We start from the raw sequence: 22,275 nt of genomic DNA, 5'->3' as shown, positions 1-22,275 counted from the left end.
ATTTCTTTCTTTCAAAAACCAGTGCAATGTTTTTGGCCACAATTATGACAGGCCAATGCAACCTTACTAACTGCAAAAATGGAGCATGATTTTGCACCTGGCAGCAGGTAAGAATAATAATATCTGTGACATTTCAGTTTATCCACTTTACTTTGGTATTCTCATGGTTATATATGGTGCTCCCAGGCTCAGCCATTCAGAAATGAACAGCACAGAGTCACAACATTTGGCTAGTCCTTGTTAAATGAAGAGTCATTTGAGTATACAACCACTCCCAGATATACACAACCACTCCCACTAAAGCAAATGAAAGGACAAATAAAACGGCAAAACAGGATAAATTCTATTACTAAGAGAAATCACCAAATTTAATGCAAATCCTAATTACTTGAAGCTAGATAGTGATCCTCGTATAGGTATAAGCTTATTTGAACTATTAAGATGTGGTATGAACTTATAAATGAATTCGACATTGCAGCTTCAGCCGACGATGTTTGGGCTGTCTACAGCTCTCCTGATCTCCTCTTAGAAATCCATGGGCCTAACTACCCTCAAAAACCCGCTTGTAAGGGTAGGGATGCCTCAGGCTTATAAGCTTTACATTATGGAGGATCTGGGCGATGTGGAACTATTTCTAACACCTCCCTCAAACTCGAGAGGTTGGCCTGCCAATTGTGGTTGCACGCGGATTGTGGCATACGGATTGCTGCCCATGACGAAATACTGAAACAACACGGAGTCCACACACCACCCGAGTCTTGGCTGGGGTACCATCTTGGAAACCCATGGGTCTAACTATTCTCGAAAACCGGCTTGTAAGGGTAGAGTTGCCTAAGGCTTATAAATTTTACATTATGGAGGATCTGGGCGATGTGAGACTATTTCTAACACCTAAACTCATAGTAGAATTACTTCGAGGTGTTTTTGAAAATATCGAAGTCGTGGAAGGTAACGGTGGTCTTGTCTATCCTAATGGTAGGCGTAGATTATACAAAAACTTCTCGATTTGATTGTCATAATCAGGGAAATTATATTCACACATTTATTTATGATTACAAGGTAGGTTGAACCAAAACGCAACATAAGTTAGTTCTAATTAATTGCGATGATTGTGATTGTCAGGATCTGTGCCACTATCATACAAGGAGACGTTCGTAACTATGGATAATCAGAAACGACTAAAAGAGGTACGACAGATCGAGGGAGGATATTTGGAAATGAGGTGTACATTCTACATGGATAGTTTCCAGATTCTAAAGAAAACCTATGATTCATGCACCATAAGATCGATTACCAAATACGAAGTTAGTGCTGAGCTCGCTGAAAAAGTTTCCTCTCATGTTAGTGTGAACATAAAGATCAGTGTCATCTGAGTATTCACAAATAATACGCGCAGATTCATGACAATACAGTAAATAAATTGCGCCTGAGAGGGATGAATTGGTTATGTCGAATCCTTGACTCAGAGTTCTAATACTCTTCCTCGTCTCATCAACTATAATCATTGTTCTTAGCTCGCACAGTAAGATAAATAACGGATGAAGTATAAAATGTACGAACATGATATACCATAAGTATCGAATCGAACATATAAAGTATAAATGCATGAATATAGATGAAACGATTAACTTATATGATTCATCACTCAAATCTCTGTCTGCGGGTTTGGGTTTTTCATTATATGTATGAAGGTTACAGAAATAGTTGAATGACTTTGAGATCAACATAAGCCTGCGTAGCAGGAGGAACTTCACTTACACTTACTATCTCTCTCTGTCTCTCTCCTATTCTCCTCTCAATGTTTTTCCGGGCTCCCCTCTTCACTTGGGAGAGAGAGGTATTTATAGGGAGGTTACGTGGGGTCCACTTCTGAAGCCCGTTATAACCTTATCCTCTTGTGTCTTGTGCCACTCACGCAGAAGTCTTCATGTTCTAGGCTACATCTGCGTGTTCTGTCTGGATACGCAGTGTTATCTGCGCTTCCTACACTGGCTGACTGACACGTATGTTGTTTGAGGGTATTTAATGCGGGTTGTTGAGATGTCTGTCCGCGGTAGACAGCTGTCCTCTGTCCCTGTCTTGTCTGTGCCAGTCTGACTATCCTCAGCCGTAGATCTTAGATCTTCCTAGGAATAGGTTAAAGTGGCTCTTGGCTATCCACGCGTGTTATCATATCTTGATGCTCTTAGCCGCATGTCCTCCACGTGTGTCTTTGTGGATACGTGGCGGAAGATGAAATGTGCACCTACAATTTTCCCCTTTTCCTCCTACTGGGCGGTTAGTCGAAGTGGGAAGAAAAAACGTGTTACTCTCTTCATCTTCTCTTTATTATTTTCCTAGTAATTAGGGCACGTTCCCCACTATTTGTAATAACTTCTTCTTGGGTAGTGGGAAAACGTATTACTCTCTTCATCTTCTCTTTATTATTTTCCTAGATTTTATGGCACATTCCCCACTATTTGCAATAACTTCTTCTTGGGTAGTGGGGAAGTTTTATTTCTCTTTGCATATATATATGAGAAGGAATGTGAAAATTCTCTAATCATAAATTTCATTCCTTCTCTTTCCTCAAAACTTTTATTCTTTGTTCTCTGCTTTTGTATCCTTGTTATTAACTGCTTCTGCTGCTACTGTTGCTCCTCAAAGTTTTCTGCTGCTGCTGTTTGTTGTTCCTCAAGGTTTTCTGCTGCTGCTACTTGTTCGTCGAGGATTTCTACTGCTATTGTTGTTTGTTGTTCCTCAGGGTTTTCTGTTGCTTCTACTGTTCGTCGAGGCTTTTCTACTGCTGCTGCTGTTCATCGAGGCTTTCTGCTTGATTTTTTGTTTATAGGTAGGTGGTTTTACTGATTATCTTTTGATGAAAAAATATTTTCGTTTTTTTGATGTTGCTGTATGTGTTTGTGATGAAGAACATATATATAAATGTGTGTATGATTACCCCTGTTCGTTACAAACAGTAATGATTTCTTCCTTCGTATATGCTTGCCCCTATTTGTTATTTCCCCTTTTAGGGTTTGTTCTTATTTTCCATCTGGTTCATGATTATGAAGAACTGGATGAAATTGGGTTTTTTGACTTTTGTTTTGTCTCCGCGGAAATCTGAAACTTGTTTGTGTATTACGCAGACATGGCTGACCGTCCGCGGGTTTCTTATCAAACTCCACCGCCTAGTCCGCATCGATCTCCTCCGCATAGAGATCCTGATATTTCTCCGCCTGGTGGAGGTTCGTCTAAGTATTCTCAAGGTAATGCCCGCGTTCATAGGGTTTCGTTTTCTTCTGGTCAGAGGTACTTATCTTCTAAGAGGGGTGAGTCGCAGAGAGGGAATACGCAGAAGGGGGACCGGCCAAAAGAGGCTCCTGGTTCCCGGTATGCTATTTCTCATCCCTTAGTTAATCCGCGTGATGATCCCAAGAGGGCGCGGGATGTCCCCACTCTTCGGTCAGTGGCGCCTCATTCCGCGTCTCAGCAACATCCTCTGCCTCCCCCTCCAGTGTCTCAACCCAAGGGGAGGTCTTCGAAAGAAGTGGTTTCGAAGACTGATGCATCTAAGGTTCATCCTAAGAGGAAAGCTTCCAATAGAAACCCTTTGAAGGGTTCTGCGCCTGATCCCGTGGAGGAGGAAGATATTTCTCAGGAAATACGCAGCGTTGCTGTTGGGGAGAAGAAAGTGACCTTCAAACATATTGATCTGGAGGTTTTTAAGGAAAATCATGGTCTTCAGCTGTTCGATGTTCGTTTTTACGTTGTTGATGATGACATTACTTATGAGATAATATCGACGTATAAGTTTGATGAATTTCATCTGCTGACCACGGTGGGGGCCTTTGAAGCGGGTCTAATGTTGCATTTGTACAAGTCTGAGGATTCTTTTTATTATGATGTGCTGGCTGGTCGAGAGGGTTCTTCGAAGAATACTCACTGTCGCTCTATTTCCCAACTTCATGGGAATTATCTTCGTGCACTGAGGGAGTGTTATCTTCGGAGCAAAGGAGAGACAATGATGACCCTTTATGTTCCCAATCCTGAGGAAAGGGAGTGGTATACTCCTGAGAATTTTAACAAGTCTTTTGGTGACTATGTTAACAGTAGGAATCGTAAACCGTGGAGTGTGAGTCTTCGTAATATTGCCGCTCCTCGTGGTGAGATCCGCCTTCTGAGTGAAGTAAGTGGTGCTAAGGTGAAGTATGTCCCGGGTACAGAGAATTCTACTAACAAACTGGTGTTTCCTACTCGTGAGCGGATCAAGCGTGATCATGACTCTGAATGGCACGCGACTGTTATTGAGGTTGTTGGTCCCTGGGCTTGGGGGTGGGTTCCAGGTCCGCAAGGATGGCGTCCTACCGCAGATAGCTAGATACGTGAGGCTCCTCCTGCTCGTTATGGTAATTTCCGTCCTTGGCTTTTGAATTTTGAGGGCATGAATTTCCAATATGCCCTCGATGTTGTTGATGGAGATGACGAAGAGAGTTCCGATGCTGATCTACAGACGAAGAATGTTGCGGTTGTCAAGGTAAGATTTCCATATGCCTTGTCCTTCTTTAGTTGAGATAGTTGTAATTCTTTTTCAAAGTCAGGGATTTTTATTCTTATGTGCCTTGTCTTTTTAGGCGACGAAGAAGAGGAGGATAAATCCCAAGCAGTCTACCACCGCAACGATCGAGGAGGATGAGGTTCATGAAGAAGTTAACAGTCCTGTGACTGAGCTTGGAGAGGATGAAGATATGTCTGATATGGAAGAGCGTACTGATACATCCCCTCCAGGTCATGATGATGAAGAATTTGTTGAAGGGAATACTACCGCTGGTGGTGAAATTGATCCCGCAGGTTGTCATAATGCTGGTGCCGAAGCTAATCCCGCGGGTTTCAGTGATGCTGGTGATGATAACATTTCCCTTGGTGATCAGGGTGTTGGTGGTGAAATTCCCGCCACGTCTCAGGAGTTTTCTTTTGGCCGGATTTACTCTGCGGGGGATGGTTTCGATATTAATGTTGTCCTGGGCCTGGCTTCTGAATTTAACCTGCTTTCCCCAAATGATGATTGGGATGTGCTTGGTAATTCCAGCAAGGCGGATGGAAAGGGAAAGGGAGTCGTGGATGTTAGTGATGTTCCGGAGGGGAGCGGTGCTAGAGACCTTCCATATTTGGATGCGGGAGTAGCCTCGAACTCTTCGGGTGCTAAGTTCACGGACATGGGTAAGGCCTCGGTTGGGTCTTCTGGAGATGATTTTCCTCAGTCATTGATCATTGAGGGTGATGATGCCATCTTAGCTTGGTTTAAAAAGAAGAATTTGATGTTCGTACCCAATCCAGCTCCTGTGGTGGAGGGTGAGAAGAAATCTGATGCCTATACCCGTAAGATGATGCAATTGTCTCCCGAGGACCAGGTTGCAGAAGCGTGGGATAAGAATCTTCGGGCCTTGGAGGCTGCTCTAGTGGTCGACGCTCTCTCGACTGTTGCTGATATGATGGCCTTGGCTGATGGGTATCAGTATGGATTTCCCCAACAGCGGATGTTAGAAGTGAGTTCTCTTATCATTTTGCCTTGTATCAATTTTTAGCAATTTTAGAGTCTGGGTGCTCTAACTTCTGATTCGCAGATGATGAGGAGTGAGCATTGCAATCACATGTTGTACCAGTTTTTTAAGGCCAAATCCCTTAAGTTGGAGGCTAAGCTTCGTCTTCGGGAAGAGGAGCTTACTGCGGCTGAGACTGTCATCTCTGATAGGGATATGGAGATAGGTGAGTTGAAGAGTCTTCTTAAGGCTAAGGAGCAACAAGGAAAGGAGGAGGAGAAACTTCGCTTGGATCTTGCTATGGCTCGTAGTGAGTTGGAAGAGGCCAAGAAGAATTCTTCGGCTGTTACAGGTTTGATTATCTGTTCTCTCTTCCTTGCTGTTGTCCTTTACTGTAATTAGTGTTATGTCCGAGTCTCCCTCCCCCACCCTATCTTCAGTGGGTGGATTTCCTGAGTTAGTATGGATTCGGAAAGAGCGGCAACGTCAGAAATCTCGCATCGCAGAGTTGGTAGAGAAGATAAATAGCGAGGCTGATAAGTGGAATGCTCGTGCTGATGAACATAATGCTCTGGTAGAGGAGTGGCGGGGCAGACGAGCCCAAATGATTGATATGCAGAACAAATATAACAATGATCGTCGTTTGTTTAATGGAACGTTATTGTGGACGCGTGATAATCTTCGTGAATCCCGAGAACAGGTCTCATCTTTAGAAGCTAAAATCAATCTCTTGGAAGAAGAATTGCGTCAAGCTCGTTCTTCTCAGTCTTCTGATGTTAGAGATTACATTCAGCGTCTTGCTAGGGATAGAGATGACGCTAGGGCTGAGGCTGGTGCTCTAAGCAAAGCTTTAGCTGTGTCTAGGGCTGATGTGGTACGCCAAGCTGAGTCTGAGAGAAATCTTGAAGTAAATATGTATCGGCTCAACAAGGTTTTGGAGGGTTTAAACAACGAGGTCAATCATCTTCGTCATTTGGATTCAATGAAATAGGTAGACTTAGATGCGAGTCAGTACGCCCTTTCAACCCTTCAAGCGGATTATAGGAAGTTGTCAGATGAGTATGATTTTCTTGATGAAGCCCGTGATGCTGTTGTTAACGAATTTGAAATAGCTTTGGCGAGAGTCGAAGGTATATGCTTATATTATCGAGTGTGATTCTGTAATTTCCTGGACCTAACCATCTGCCTTTCTCTTTTCCTTGCAGAGCTCCAGGGACAGCTTCGCACTGCAAATGAAGAGCTTGCGAAGGCTCAATCTAAATTAGTGCATCAGGAAGGCCAGATAAATTATCACAGAGGTTTAGCTATAACATGGGACGAGGCTGCTCAAGCCGCGTCGAAGGAAGTGAGTCGCCTTTCCTCGTTGTTGTCAAAGGATGAGATGATGAATACTGTTATTACGTACAAGGCTCGATGTCAACTAGTGGAAGAGACTAACAAGATTCTGGATAGCATCGAGTATGATCTTAAGACCGAGCATGGTCTTATCAAGGGCTATCCGCGTCGTGAGAAACCCCCGCCTCCTACATCTGGTTCTTCAGGGCCTTCCTCGGGTGGGAGTGTACCTTCAACGCAGAAGGGGAAGATTGCCAGACCTGCTGGTGGGGTTGAACCATCCAAGTATATTATTGCAGAAAATTGATCTTTGTTGATTATAAGGCTTCGTGAGATTCCTTTTGTAATTTCTTGTTCCCGCGTATCATTGCCAAGCCTGTAATCAACTTTTAATGAATTGATCATTGTTTGAATTTTTATCTGTGTTGTACGACTTCTTTTTAAGTATTGTTGTGATTAATTTGGAATATAACTGAATGTAATCGAGGATAGCGAAGTGTTTGAGTGCGAACCCGAAGATATATGTATCTTCGTGATCGTCTTGAGACCTGTCACCCCGCTGGCTAATCCTGAGCCAGAGGATTCCCAGACAGTGGGGGTCGGGGCAGCGTTCTAGGATATGAGTTGTTTGGAATGTACATTCATTCCGTCAACCCGCTGCTATAAAATTGGTTGGGTATCTCTTTCTGCTGGATACCTTCCCCATGGTCCTACACTTATAGACTCTGATAGGGGAGTCCCGAGAGATTGTAGGTGACTACTTTACCCAAGTAAAATAAAACAAAAATTAACACAAGTGTTTACGTGGTTCGACAGCAGAGTGTCTGACGGAGAGGTCATTTCTCTATATTTACAGGTGTAGGGTTCTCGCGAGGTGTTGTATTTACACACAGTCCTCTTGTTACTATGTTGCTCCATGTGTTTTGACTATTTTTTGCCAAAAGTTTGCTTGATTGATAGGTTGAGGTTTGTTATTCCTCTCTCAGAGATAGAAACATGTCGATCGCAAGCGTCGTTTTCTTCTTCTGGCGCTCTTCACGCAGATGCAGGTCTGCGTTGCTTTCTACGGGTAGTATGGCTTGAGATATTTTGCATTCCATGGGTGTCTGAGGATCTCCCATTTTAGGTTGTGTAGATAATAAGATCCGTTTCCTGCAACATCATGTACGGGGTCCCCTCCATGTTGGTGCTAATTTCCCCCACTTCTTTTCTCGTTGGTATTGGGGAATGGTTCTCAGCACATACTGCCCTTCTACGAAATTTCTAAGCTTAACCCTCTTATTATACTCCCTTGCTAGTTTCCTTTGATAGTTTTCCATTTTTTGTAGTGTTGCCTCCCTCCTTTCTTCCAGATCATCCAACTTTTCCAACATCATGTCCGTTGTGAGGTTCTTCTCCCATGCTTCAGTTTTCGTAGTTGGCATGATTATTTCTGTTGGGATAATGGCTTCGGCTCCATAGGTGAGTAAGAATGGGGATTCTCCCGTGGCTGATCTTCGAGTTGTCCTATAAGCCCATAAAACGTTGTGTAGTTTCTCACACCAACGCTTCTTGTATTCGTCCAACTGCTTTTTGAGGATGAGTGCGATGGTTTTGTTTGTGTCTTCTGCCTGACCATTGCTTTGAGGGTAAATTGGTGTTGACTTGTTCTTTCGAATTTTGAAAGTATCGAAGACTAAGTCGATGTTTTTTTCCTGGAATTGCTTTCCATTGTCAGATACAATCTCAGCTGGTATGCCAAACCTGCAAATGATGTTTTGAAAGATGAATGTGAAGACATCTGCGTCTCGGATCCTTGCCAGGGCTTTAGACTCTACCAATTTGCTGAAATAGTCCGTGGCCACTATCAAAAATCTTCTCTTCCCTGATCCTTCGATTAGGGGACCCACGATGTCTATGCCCCATTTTGAGAATGGCCAAGAGCTGTCTACTGGGTTCAACATTGTTGCGGGTGCGTAGATTTTTTGGCGAAACGCTGGCATTCTTCGCATCTTCGTGACATTATTGCAGCGTCTCGTATCATTGTTGGCCAGTAATATCCTTGAGTTTTCGCCTTATCTACTAGGGATCTGATTCCGCTGTGATTGCCTGCGTCGCCGCGGTGTATGTCTTTCAAAATCAAATGACCTTCGGATCTGGATAGGCAGCGTAATAACGGTCCGAGAAAAGATTTTTTGTACAAAATTTCTTTTCTCAGATCATATCTTCTTGCCTTTGACTGTATTTTTCTGGCTTGCTTTAGATCCGAGGGTAGTATTACTTTTTTTAGGAAAAGATGAATTTCGGATCTCCAATCTTCTTCCCTGCTGAAGTCTTCATCTTGGTCTGCCCTAGTCATGATGTCGTCTTCTTGGAAATCATCTGCGATGAACTCTCCCTCCATTATCTGCAATATCCTCTTCTGCGTTGTTCCCTTGCTGTACGGCGCAGAATTCTTGAATATCAATTGAAGGTTCGTAAATCTTGGTTACTTTGATTGCTTTGACGTCTTCGTTTCTGAGCATTGATGATATGTAGGCCAGGGCGTCCGCGTGCCTGAGCTCCTTCCTTTCCAGGTGTCGGAATTTGATGTTTGGAAGTTGTGATGCCAGTGTTTGCACCAATTCCATGTATGCTGATAATGTTCTGTCATAAACATTATATTGCAACCCTATTTGTCGGATTACCAGCTGCAAATCGCTTGTCAGACGTACGTCAGTTATGCCCATTTCTATTATCAACTTAAAGGCATGCACCGCTGCTTCATATTCAACTATGTTGTTGGTATGCCCCTTGAATTCTAACCTGAAAGCATGTATGATCCTGTCTCATGTTGGGGTGGTGATTACGATGCCTATCCCCGCCCCTTCTTTATTTTTCGACCCGTCTACGAAGACTTCCCATTGCCTAGGATTTTTTGGTTCCAAGATGTCTATAGGGTCTTTGCCTTCGTCCATTCCTGGTAGTCCTGCTGCCTTCCGTCCTTCGATGATGACTTCTTCGCAGTTATCCAACGGTAAGTCTGCTAGGAAATCTGCTAATACTTGTGACTTCTAAGAGTGATGTAGCTCATGGATGATATTGAATTGATCTAGGTGAGTATTCCATTTTGCAATTCTGCCTACTTTCCCTGCGTTTTTAAGGACTGCTTCTAGCGGAGCTTTGCATGGGACGCGGACGTAGTGAGTCAAAAAGTAAGTTCTGAGTTTCAGGGTTGCCCATACTAATGCCAAGATGAGCTGCTCGATCTTCGTGTAGTTCCTTTCTGCTGCGTTTAGAGTCTTGCTGATGTAATAGATGGGCTGCTCTATCTTCGTGTTGGTTTTAACCAATACTGCATTGACTGCATCCTCCGTTGCTGCTATGTATAGTGCCAACACTTCATCAGGGTCTGGTTTTTGTAGTATAGGGATCTCAGCCAGGTATTCTTTGATATTTCGAAAAGCTTCCTCGCACTCTGTCGTCCATTCGAATTTGCTTCCTTTTTTTAGAATGTTAAAAAAAGTGCTTACATCTATCTGAGGACCTGGATATGAACCTCCCCAGCGCAGCCAGTGAACCATAGAGTTTATGAACCTCTTTTAAATTATTTGGGGATGGCATTCTTACGATTGGTAGGTTGCCCCTGCGTTTCGCAGTCCAAAAGGCATTCTTACGTAGCAATAGAGGCCGTGTGGTGTATAGAATGTTGTATGTTGCTGATCTTCTTCTGCTAGGAATAATTGATTGTATCCAGAGTATCCATCCATGAATGACATTTCTTCGTATCCTTCAACTGCCTCGACAAGTTGGTCAATGCTTGGCAGTGGATAGCTATCTTTAGGGCAAGCCTTATTGAGGTCGGTGAAGTCGATGCATATCCTTACTCCGCCATTTTTCTTCAGTACGATGACCATGTTAGAGATCCATGTTGGGTACTTAACTTCTTTGATGAATCCTGCGTCCAGTAGTTTGCGGAGTTCCACTTCAACTGCTCGATGATATTCTGGAGCTACTTTGCGCACCTTCTGCCTAAAAGAGGGGGTACCTGGTTTTATTCGAAGTTCGTGATGAACTAATTTTGGGTCAATTCCCGTCATGTCCCCCAATTTCCAAGCAAAGATGTACGCGTATTCCTTTAGAAGTTTGATTAGCGCGGCTTCTCTTTCTTCATCCATCAAGGTGCCTATTCTGATAATCTTCGGGTTTCCCTTAGTACCTATGTTGACTTCTTTAGCTGCTTCAATAGGTGTAAACGTGGGTTTTGGTTCCCCCAAGAGAGGAACATTCTTTGATTGCTATTTGGTGGGCTCTCCGTCTTCTTTTGTCGCGCAGGTGCTTGCTTCTGCGCCGACAGTGGTGCTTACGTTCAGAAGGATTTTTCCGGAGATTTCTTCCAGATATGTATCTATGGCTATCTCCTTATTTTTGGCTCTTCGGGGCTGGTGCTTTTCTTCCCGCTCATTATTGATCTGATTCTGTAAGGTCTGACATTCCCGCGCAGTTACTTGGTCTCCTTTAATTTCCATGACTCCCAGGGGTGTTGGGAATCTGAGATATTGATGGTAGTTTGCCGCTACTCCCTTGAGCTTGTGAACCCATCTTCTTCCGATGATGGCATTGTAAGGTGAAGGTGCATCTACGACGCTAAATCGAGTGTCCACTTTCATGGTCCCTGCGTCTACTTGTAAGACAATGTCCCCTAGGGGCTTTGTAGCTGCGCCGTTGAATCCGTAGATGGTGTAGTAAGATGACAGCAGTTGCTCGTCGTTGAGTTCCATACGTTTGAACGTGTCATAGAACAGGACGTTGACTGAGCTTCCTCCATCGATGAGAATTTTCTTGACATTGCACCCTGTTATTGGGAGTGTGAGGACTAGAGGATCATTATGGTCTTCCATGTCTTCTTCCACATCGTCTGCATCGAAAATCATGGGCGCGTCCATCCATTGTTCGTGCTCGTTTACCTCTTTCACATCGATCTTATAAAGCTCACAATAATCTTCGAATTGTTTTCTCAATCTCTTCCCAATCTGGGCGGTTAGGGATGGTCCTTGAATCTCTGAACATGAAATCGTGTTGAGGGTGCGGTTGCCTTCTGGTAATTGAACCTGCTTGCCTCTCTTGGTTCTATCTTCGTTATCAATCTTCTGTATATATTTCTTCAGGTCTCCTTCATCGATTAGTTTTTGAATCATTATCTTGAGATTTTTGCACTTTTCTGTTTGATGACCGTTGAAACAGTGGTATTCACAGTATTCCTTGGATTTTTCTGATCTAGGAGGCTGCTTTCCCTTGGACCATGGCCAATCTAAGTTCTCTCTCCCTTTGATCTCTCTCAGGATGCGCGAATAACTGGTATTCAGCTTGGTATAGACTTGATCTTCAAATTTTCGATCATCTCTTCGTCTATCATCCCTTCGTTCTTTCCTTTCTTTATTGGGATGTTCTTCTGTGATTCCTCTTTTGGACCCGCTGGCTTGATCCACGGAATTTGTGCGTGTGGGACGTTGAGTATGAGCTATGGCATTTTCACGCTGAATTTCTTCTAACCTTGCATGCTTTTCTATGATTATCCGTAGATCTCCTTCGGTGGTAGGGATGGTTCCGTGGATCTAGACAAATAAAGGACTCATCCTGTCCATCCCCCATTTGTAGCAGTTGATACTAACCACGGGATCTACGCTGCCAATAGCTTGGCAAATCTTGTGCCATCTATCAGTATATTCTCTGATAGTCTCTTTGTATTTCATCTTCAGCGAGAATAGCTTGTCCATGCCGGTATTGACAACCTTGTTGTACATGTATGTTGCTAGAAATTTTTCTGTGAGTTGGTCGTAGGAGTCGATGGAGTTTGATGGAAAGTTATCAAACCATGACAACGCGTACCCTTTTAAACTTGATGGGAACTGCACAGTATGGAGTCTTCATTATCCCAACGGGCCATCATTCGATTATAATATCGAAGATGAGCCGCAGGATCAGTTGATCCGTCATAGCAATCGAAAGAAGGAACCGAACACTTCTGCGGTATGGAAGCCCTGTCCAAGTGTGGCGTCAGCGGGGTAGTGTTTGCTTCCTTCATCACTTGCTTAAGCCTTCCGCCTCCCTTCCTAGTCTTTAGCTCCTTGATTTCTGCCAGCATCTCAGCACGCAGATTTTCCATTGCGATCTGGTGCTCCTCATGAATGGTAGATTTTGCTCGTAGGAAGGTGGTACCGTCGTAGTAGTCCGAGTTCTCGGGATTATAATCAGGTCCTGATCTTTGGCTGCTCTTTGCTCCTCTTCGATTCAATGGAAGTGGGTTGTTTGCGATCACCATTCTTCTATCTTGATTAGGTGCTACAGCCTTGGAGTTGGCTTCGTCGCGTTGGTTTTCTACCTCTGCGCTATGAATGATTCTTTCCTTGAGTGTTTGGTTCTCTTGTGCTAATATCGCCACAGCATCTGCGTATGCCTTCTGGTTCTTCCTTAATTCTGTCATCTCGGCCATCATCTGAGCGGAATGATTTGACCCTTGATTTGGTGTTCCTGCCCGCAATTGCTCATCAGCGGCTATGGTTTGTTCCTCATCCACGATCTGTATTAATGGTTCTGGTGGGTCTAACCGTGCACCTTGGGACCCCGACGGTTGTTGTGAGGGTTGACCTGCTATTAGAAGCGGTTGCTTGGCTGGAAAGGGTATGTTCTGTTCGTTGGTTAAGGGCATCCCATAGAGGGGTTGTTGTATTCCTGACTCTGCCACGACTTCCTGATGTTCCTGTAGTTGAGCATTGGTTATTCCGGGAGCTCCAACTTTGGATCCGCCAGTTCTTGAAGCTCCTGCTTTGGCTACCGCGGCATTTACTGCGTTTGTTGCAATGATGTTGGCATTGATTGGGGCCGTGCTTTCTGCATTATCCTGCGCCCTATCCGCTGCCTTTAGCTTTTCACCTCTCTGCTTACTCCTAGTTACCACGGGGGTTGTCCTTGGCATATCTTTTGAAGGAGCTTTAGCCTTCCCGACATCTTTGCTACTCTCCATATTTTAATATTTTCCTGAAAGAGAGAGAAAAAATCACGAAGACAATGGGCCCCACGTGATATTTATTAGTGTTTTGAGTCCTCAAAGGTGTAAAATCTTGAAAATACTTCAGGCGTCCATCTATGTAGATGACCGCAGATCTTGTTCGAAATTTTGATTTTCAAAGACCTCAAAACTTAGAAAATGCATGAAGAATCAGATCTACTTAGATAAACGCGGATCTGTTCATAATTTTGATTTTCAAAGGCGTGAAAACTTAGAAAATGCATGAAGAATCATATCTACTTAGATAAACGCGGATCTGTTCATAATTTTGATTTTCAAAGACATGAAAACTTAAAAAATGCATGAAGAATCAGATCTGCTTAGATAAACGCGGATCTGTTCAAAATTTTGGTTTTTGAAATCATGAACGGAAAAAAACCATAGTGTTCCATGCATCGTTACTTTCAGAAAACGAAGCCTGAAACAAGTCACAGGAGAAGATAAATCTTTTACCGGGATGAAGATCCCTGTTTCTAGCGCCAGATTGTGAACACAAAGATCAGTGTCATCTGAGTATTCACAAATAATCCCCGCAGACTCATGACAATACAGTAAATAAGCTACGCCTGAGGGGGATGAATTGGTTATGTCGAATCCTTGACTTAGAGTTCTAATACTCTTCCTCGTCTCATCAACTATAATCATTGTTCTTAGCTCGCACAATAAGATAAATAACAGATGAAGTATAAAATGTACGAACATCATATACCATAAGTATCGAATCGAACATATAAAGTATAAATGCATCACTCAGATCTCTGTCTGCGGGTTTGGGTTTTTCATTATATGTATGAAGGTTACAGAAATAGTTGAATGACTTTGAGATCAACATAAGATTGCTTAGCAGCAGGAACTTCACTTACACTTACTATCTCTCTCTGTCTCTCTCCTATTCTCCTCTCAATGTTTTTCCGGGCTCCCCTCTTCACTTGGGAGAGAGGGGTATTTATAGGGAGGTTACGTGGGGTCCACTTCTGAAGCCCGTTATAACCTTATCCTCTTGTGTCTTGTGCCACTCACGCAGAAGTCTTCGTGTTCTCGGCTACATCTGCGTGTTCTGTATGGATACGCAGTGTTATCTGCGCTTCCTACAATGGCTGACTGACACATATGTTGTTTGAGGGTATTTAATGCGGGTAGTTGAGATGTCTGTCCGCGGTAGACAACTTTCCTCTGCCCCTATCTTGTTTGCGTCATTCTGACTATCCCCAGTCGTAGATCTTAGATCTTCCTAGGGATAGGTTAAAGTGGATCTTGGTTGCCCACGCGTGTTATCATATCTTGATGCTCTTAGCCGCATGTCCTCCACGTGTGTCTTTGTGGACACGTGGCGGAAGATAAAATTTGTACCTACAGTTAGTGTCGAGTCCCTAATTATTTTGGCTCGTGCTATCTCAAAATACGTTATCCGAAACAACGAGAAAAGGGCAGGTCCTTCAACTTTTTTTGAAGGCCGTGATGAGAGCCCCAAAAAACATGTTCATTTGCGCAGGATTTGGCTTTGTTTGTCTGGTAAGTAATTATAAGAAGATAATTTGATGCAGATTAAGCTTTCCTATGTGCTTTGCTATGTAATACCGCAATAAAGTCATAATTAGGGGATAAAACACCTCCACCACGTTTGCAGTCATGAGCCATATGATGCTATGATCTGTATTGTTTTCCAATAAAGAGAAAAAATAGCGATTGGGCATGTCAATGTACTGTATGTCACTAAATGAGGATATTTATTGTGTCATGATATTATCAAGGATCAGTCGATTTCATTTTGATTGAATAACACAATCGTATTGGTAAGATACACTCCAATGTTCATTTTGATTGGGTTTTTTGTGTGTGTAAAGTTCTACATTCATGTGAAGCCATCTTTCCATCACCTAACCAAACCTAACAACTCCACTCCTTCTTTACTCTTTAGTATTTGATTAGTTACCCTCCCTCTCTTGAAATCGTCATTGGAGTTTTCATATTCTTTTTTGTCTCGCATTAAGTTTAGAAAAAAAATTCTGTTATTTGTGGATTTCTGTTTCCCAGGTAATAAAGTCGACTAAGAAGTTGTTTATCACCCAACTGCTGAACATAAATGAACTTTGGAGTGGATTGACAATTGTATCTGCGTGTAAATGACCATACTTCTTTCTATAGGAAGGCCATATATATTCTTGATTGAAATAGTTGTAATGCTCGGTGGGGAGTCATCCCAGTCGACTAGTTTGCTTTGTTTGTAACTCCTTTTCAAGAAAATATATTCTTGATTGAAAAAGATGTGTGCCTAGAGTTTCTCCCGTGATTTTTGGGTCTTGTTAACTTGTATACCCGTATACATGTTAAGGTTCACTAAAACAACAATTTTTTGCATTGGAAATAAGATTTGTTTGTTTTATTGTATTGGAAATAGTAATTCTTTGCATTGGGAACACAATTTATTGTTTTTAGTGTAAAAAAACCCAATTTCTAGTAGAATAAGACAAAAAAACACAATTTTCAAAGAAACAAAATAATTCTTTATTAAACCTTAACATGTATACGAGTATACAAGTTAACAAAAGTCGTGATTTTTACCGTCTGAGGAGAAGGTGGGATCCAACTTATTTATTCATAATCTCAATGTTAGAAGAGCTATCATAATAATCTATAGGTGGATGTCCTAATTTCTCACATCTATGAATTTCAAATTTCTCTTGGTAAGTAATTCGAAATGAACAATGTTGGTGAATTAAAGTTCTTTTTGGGTCTAAAAATTCAACAACATAAAGATGGAACTTATATCTCGCTAGAGCGATATACCAAAGACCTTGTAAAAAGGTTTGGTCTTAAGATTCCAGCTTGAAGCTCACTCCCATGTCTACAACTTGGAAACCACAAGATGAGAAAGGTGTCAATGTGGATCTGAAGCTCTACAGATCCATGATTGGTAGTCTATTATATCTTACAGCGACGAGACCTGATATTTCCTTTAGTCTAGGTTGTTGTGCAAGATTTCAAGCAAATCCAAAAAAATCTCACCTCTCAGCTGGGAAAGGGATCATCTGATATGTTAAAAACATTATTGTTTTTGGTTTATCTTACACTTTTAATACTAACACTGAACTTATTGCTTATCCTAATGCAGATTGGGTAGGATGTGTGGAAGACAACAATAGGACATCAGGATGATTTTTCATGTGGGATTAAATCTTGTAGCTTGGCGTAACAAGAAAAAAAACTCACAATCCTTATCAACTTGTGAAGCAGATTACATCGCAGTAGGTTCTTGTTGTACTAATCTATTATGGATGAAACAAATGCTTACTGATTATGAAATAAACTAGAACTATGAAGATCTTTTGTGATAAATCAAGTGCGATTTGAATTACTGAGAATCCCGTTGAACACTCAAGAACAAAAAAAGTTGACATAAGGTATCACTTTATTATATATCTCTTTGAGAATGGTATTGTCAAAATTGAGTTTGTGCCTTCTGAACGACAACTGGTTGATATTCTCACCAAGCCTCTCATGCTCGAATGTTTCACGGCCTTCAACAACGTATTGGCATTGTTCTATTTCATTAATGCAAGCTAGTTTACATTTTTGGGGAGTAAAGTTTGAGTATCAGTTAAGGGATTGTCTTCGTTTTTAACTTCCTTTGTTTCATTAAGCATTGTATGGTGGTTCCCTAGTATTTGTATGATCCCATGTTATCTTAAAGAACTATAATTATCATCTTTAAATGTTGATCCTTGCTCCAGGAAGATGTGTCATATATTTAACAACTCATGTAACCATTTGAGCTTGTAGGTAGGATTACCATCATAATTGTCCTTTTCGCACCATTATTAAGTCAAAAATTGACTTGGTGCTAGCACATCTTAAAAGTAAGTCCAAAATGTAAAGACTTATTGTAAATATCAATAATTTTTATGCTCTTTGTAATGAATTCTCCATGCCTATATGACTCATAAGCAAGAGACGAGAACATGATTCATGGAACTCTTACTTAACAAGCTAACAATAGAATGCATTAAGATTAACCTATCTTATCATAATGTTGATATTTAAACTCAAAAGAAATCTGAGCTGAAATACAACACAATATATCATATGCATTTTAAGGAACAACATTCATGTTAGCCTAATGCGAAAACTCTTCCACAGAAGAATTGTTTTCTTAAATGAATTTTTAGAATTACCATAATTCCAATTCCTGCTTGGGTTATCCATGATTGTTTATACTAGTTCTGCTAAAGTTCTCTATGGAACATGTTTTCTGATGGGGCTAAGATCAGTTAAAAATCCTTTTATTCGAAAAGATCAATATGTTTTTTTTTTTAGAATGATATAAAATCATTGCTTACACAACAGTTGTGTATGTTGTGTCACGGGACGGCTGGGATACATCCGTTGTATCAACTAGCGGCTGAGATTTCTCACCTCCCTCCCTGATTGATCTGCGTTCAAAAATCCAACGACTTGGAGTCAATTCTGGCACACGTTTATTTCAATCTGTTCCCTTTCCCATCGGCGAGTTCAATGTCGGTTTTTTGATTTTTTTTTTCTTTCCCTTCCTCTTCTATGTTCCGGAACGCCAATCAATCTGAACCCAACATGGAATTTCTGTTCAAACCCAAAGAATGAGCAACCCTCTCATCTCCCTCTCATTGATTGATTTTTTTCATTGTCAGATTAAAACACTTAGCTATAATCTATCTGCCCAATGGAAACAACATCGGGCCCCGCTCGAATAAGTAGGTTTCCTCTCATTCATGTCTTCAGTATATGGTAAAGTATGATTTGTTATTCACGTTGTTATATATTCTTATTTAGGGTTCAATTTAGTTTTTTTTTTTCTTTTTCAGATTTTTTTTGGTGGTTTGTATACTGTAGTTTGATTTGTTATTCATTGTGATTATCTTTTTTGTTACTCACGTATTGGTTCGGTTTTATTTTATTTTTCTTTAGATTTAGGTTGTTTATTTCCTATTGTAAGTGATTTCTCAAAATACTAGGTTCTTTCCCTGTAACATTCCCAAACCCTAGAATATATTGCTCATCTAAAGAGGATTGTATAAAGAAATCATCTTTTAGACTAGAAAAAACAATTGTATATCATCAGCTTAGTTAAATCAGCAGTATGTATCATTGGCTTTGTATCTCCTTTTGCCAATTTTGGTTTATCTGATGTTTAGTTGAAAGTGCTCCCTCCATATCCCCTTTAAGTAAATCTATGATGGTTCTAATTGTTTTGTTTATTGGATGTAGGTTTGTTTTTATTATTTTTTAATCGATCTATTGGCTGTAGGTTCTAGACCAAATCATTTGATATGGTTCTAGACCACATCGTGGCAGGTTTCTCAGAAAGACAGGAAAGCTTCAAGAGCTTATAGGCCGTTGACGGCAATATCATGCGTCATTACAGTTCGAGTGTCTAGGACATGGGAGAGTTGGACTTTATGTCTACTGATGACGTAACCAGTTTAAATATGGTTGTTGTTGATGAATAGGTAATGATCATTTCCACTCTGGGATCCCATTCGATATTCAATTCTCTTTTTTTGTTTTACTTTTTGGATTAATTATTGTCCTAACACATTCTTTGATACAGAGATAAAATTAACAAGTCATTATCGGAAGGAATCTTATCTGGAAATTTGATAAGAAGGTCTACAATGGGAGTTTGCACTCAATGGAGAATTACAATTGTCCACTTCCTAACCCAACTTCTAGCCAGCTAACAGCAGAAAGCTAATATTCTTTAGGTGGAACACCTCTGTCAGTGCCTTGGATGTTTAAATTGTGTCCAATATTCCCGAAAAGAATTTGTTTGTTTGAAGACCTGAAATCAAAGGTTCAAAACATATATTTACATGTCAACCGTATTAAACATGTAATATATGTAATGTTATTTAACATTGCGATTTCCAAACTTTTTCCACGTTTTGAATGCAGATGTTTTGGTGTAACAAGTGCAGTATTAAAGCTAATGTTTACTCAATGTATGATCTCTTCAACTATCAAACCATTCAGGAGGTAAGTTCTTTGTCACGGCATTCCTTTGTTATTTTCCAGTTAATCATGATATTCCTATTACTGTTTTCATTCTATTTTTATTTTACATCTTTTTATTTTCATAAGTTTTATTCGCTCCGATTACTTATATCTCAAGTTCATAACACTATATATAACTTCCAATTTAAGCTCCATCTGTGTTATAATTAAGCTCTTTAGATTGGAAATGTGAGTGTTGTGTGTGCCTTTACTATGCATCATTTTGGAAGTTTCCTATCTTTGGTTATGACTGATTTAGTTTTAGTATAATTTTGAATAGGGCGTATTTTGTCTTTTCCGTTTGCATCACTGTATTATGTGTAGTTTTCCTTCCTCAATTTATCTGCTTTGGACCTTAAATGGAGAACTTCCACTTTGGCATTAATTTGCGTTCAAGTTTATCCATTTTGATAACTTTCGTGCCCGCCTTAAATTTGACATCATTTTTGTTTCTTTAACCACTACAACCTATTTGTCCCGCCTTTGAATTAACGGTTACCTTTCATGTGAACAATGGTTGTATTTTCATATATAAATCCTTAAATTGACTGATATTATTCTGAAATCTGCTTAAAAGTAGTTGATGTCTAACAAAATGATTCTACTCTTATGCGGTGTTTTTCAGCCAATAGGGACATGATTTCCTTCCAGACTTTAGACCCTTAAAAAACTTTCAACAAATTCATGGCTACAACTTCCCTTGCAATCCAATTAGCTCGAAAGCTGATGAACGGTGAGCCAAGTCCGTCGTCACCAATCCATTGTAAGTTATCCTAACATCTACCTATGTATCGTATGATATTTTAATTGTTGCGTTACTTTTTCAGGATATATATGTTCTACCACTATAATGGCAAGATCCATCAGGTGTTTATCGTGAACACTGTAACGAAAGAATATTTAAGATTTACAGGAAACCATAAGGTGTCCCAGGAAAAATAAGGTGGCATATATAATGGTCATAGTTTTACCCTAATTTTTGTACATATAGCTGTAACCATCTATTTCTTCACAATCCACTTCGAAAATTTAATAAATGGATGCATGTAGGTGTACTTCTTCTTGACTGCCTAACATGCAGCAAGAAACAACTAAGAGTTGGTGTATATAACTTATCATGCCACTGAGTTGGTCGACATACTTCCCTCTACTCTCACGTATATCCTTTTTGTTAATTCTCTATATAAGTTTCTAAAGTCTGGCTTATTTTGAAATTTGATGAATGTATAATATTAATTAGCTGGAGAATGGCTCATTCAATAGCAGAAATACGTTGTTACCTGTATGGTTATCCTCCGATGGGAACTACTTATTTCAACTTGGCATCAGTTTGAGGATTTTAAGGTCTTGGTTAGTGTATGTTGTGTGGGTAATAAAATTTACAGGAAAAAACTACTTATCTGAATAGGGTATATTTCCCGTATGGTTATGTTTTTATGGGATTCGCTTATCTCAATCATATAGATAAATTCATTATTTCATCTGAACTTGAACTTTTGGCCTTTTTTTAGGGGTTATTGGTTTTAGATTGAGAAGGTGTGAAATGGTCTTTATGCAAGTAGACGAGGTGGGCATATATGGCCGGAAAAAAATTAGAATGAGCAGAGAATTATTGAAGTTTTCCAAGGTTCTGAGAAGTCATCAGGTAAACTTCCGAAGACAGAGTGTTCCCGTTCACGAGAACTGAATGGGTCTTCTTCGAAAAGTGAGTTTGAAAATTTTGATCCATGTTTTGTTGTTTTTCCTAGCAGACGGTGTTTAAGTCAAAACATAATCTCCGGGAAGAAGCTCTTGGTGTGATATCAAACCTAATCTCGGGGATGTTGTTCACCGATATTGACATTTCAAAACCCGAAGTGGCACGGATTTGTGGCTTTAAAATTTTTGCACCTAAGATGTTTTATTAACCATCTTTGTTGAGCTCTATTATGATCAGTACACAGATGACCTAAAGTGGAGTAAATTTGAGGCTTTCTATGATTGTCTGATTAAGATAAAAACAATTGGAATGTTGAAAATGACATACCTATATTTTTGTACCCAATTAGAGATTACCAGCCTAATTTGTACTATAAAACTATCCTCACTTCTTCCATATTATGTATCTGAACATTTATTTGCTCAATCAATTTGCATAATATTTACATGTAGCCAAAAGTTAACTAATGGGGTATATTTGTTCAAGCCTGCAAGGACATGTATAAAGTTTATTAATTTCTCAACTTGCATGCTTTTTGTCCTGCTTAATAGTTATTCCGTAAATTGTCTCGCTGCACGTATTCAGTATGTTGACGCTAGAAGTAAATTCTGTCCCATGGAAAATAACGAATTTGCTTGTATTAGTGAGATCATATATCATCCATGTAGGAA

At 40.5% G+C, this 22,275-nt stretch overlaps 2 protein-coding genes across 9 annotated transcripts; both read left to right on the top strand.

The window, feature by feature from the left end:
- The first annotated feature begins 441 nt into the window (after positions 1-441).
- Positions 442-17,034, top strand: LOC113348988 (S-norcoclaurine synthase 2-like). The gene is made up of 5 exons (XM_026592910.1): positions 442-521; positions 890-975; positions 1,123-1,344; positions 15,235-15,390; positions 16,991-17,034. Exons 1-5 carry the CDS (start codon positions 442-444, stop codon positions 17,032-17,034), a joined length of 588 nt encoding a protein of 195 aa, XP_026448695.1.
- Positions 17,035-18,414: 1,380 nt separating this feature from the next.
- On the top strand, positions 18,415-22,055 carry LOC113296254. Of its 8 annotated transcripts, none has more exons than XR_003333013.1 (6): positions 18,415-18,605; positions 19,160-19,361; positions 19,463-19,705; positions 19,807-19,887; positions 20,531-21,550; positions 21,657-22,055. XR_003333013.1 is itself a non-coding variant. In XM_026544571.1 (4 exons), the coding sequence occupies exons 2-4, from the start codon at positions 20,590-20,592 to the stop codon at positions 21,810-21,812; spliced, it is 369 nt and encodes a 122-aa protein (XP_026400356.1). In that variant the 5' UTR covers positions 19,714-19,887; positions 20,531-20,589; the 3' UTR covers positions 21,813-22,055. The 8 variants fall into 8 exon arrangements, 1 of the variants encoding a protein (XP_026400356.1); XR_003333012.1 differs by having other exon boundaries at positions 18,415-18,639; XR_003333014.1 differs by having other exon boundaries at positions 18,415-18,644.
- Positions 22,056-22,275: the final 220 nt, after the last annotated feature.

The sequence above is a fragment of the Papaver somniferum genome, chromosome 1 (assembly GCF_003573695.1).
Source record: "Papaver somniferum cultivar HN1 chromosome 1, ASM357369v1, whole genome shotgun sequence".
Lineage (NCBI taxonomy): Eukaryota > Viridiplantae > Streptophyta > Magnoliopsida > Ranunculales > Papaveraceae > Papaver > Papaver somniferum.
This window is presented reverse-complemented; position numbering and strand designations above follow the sequence as displayed.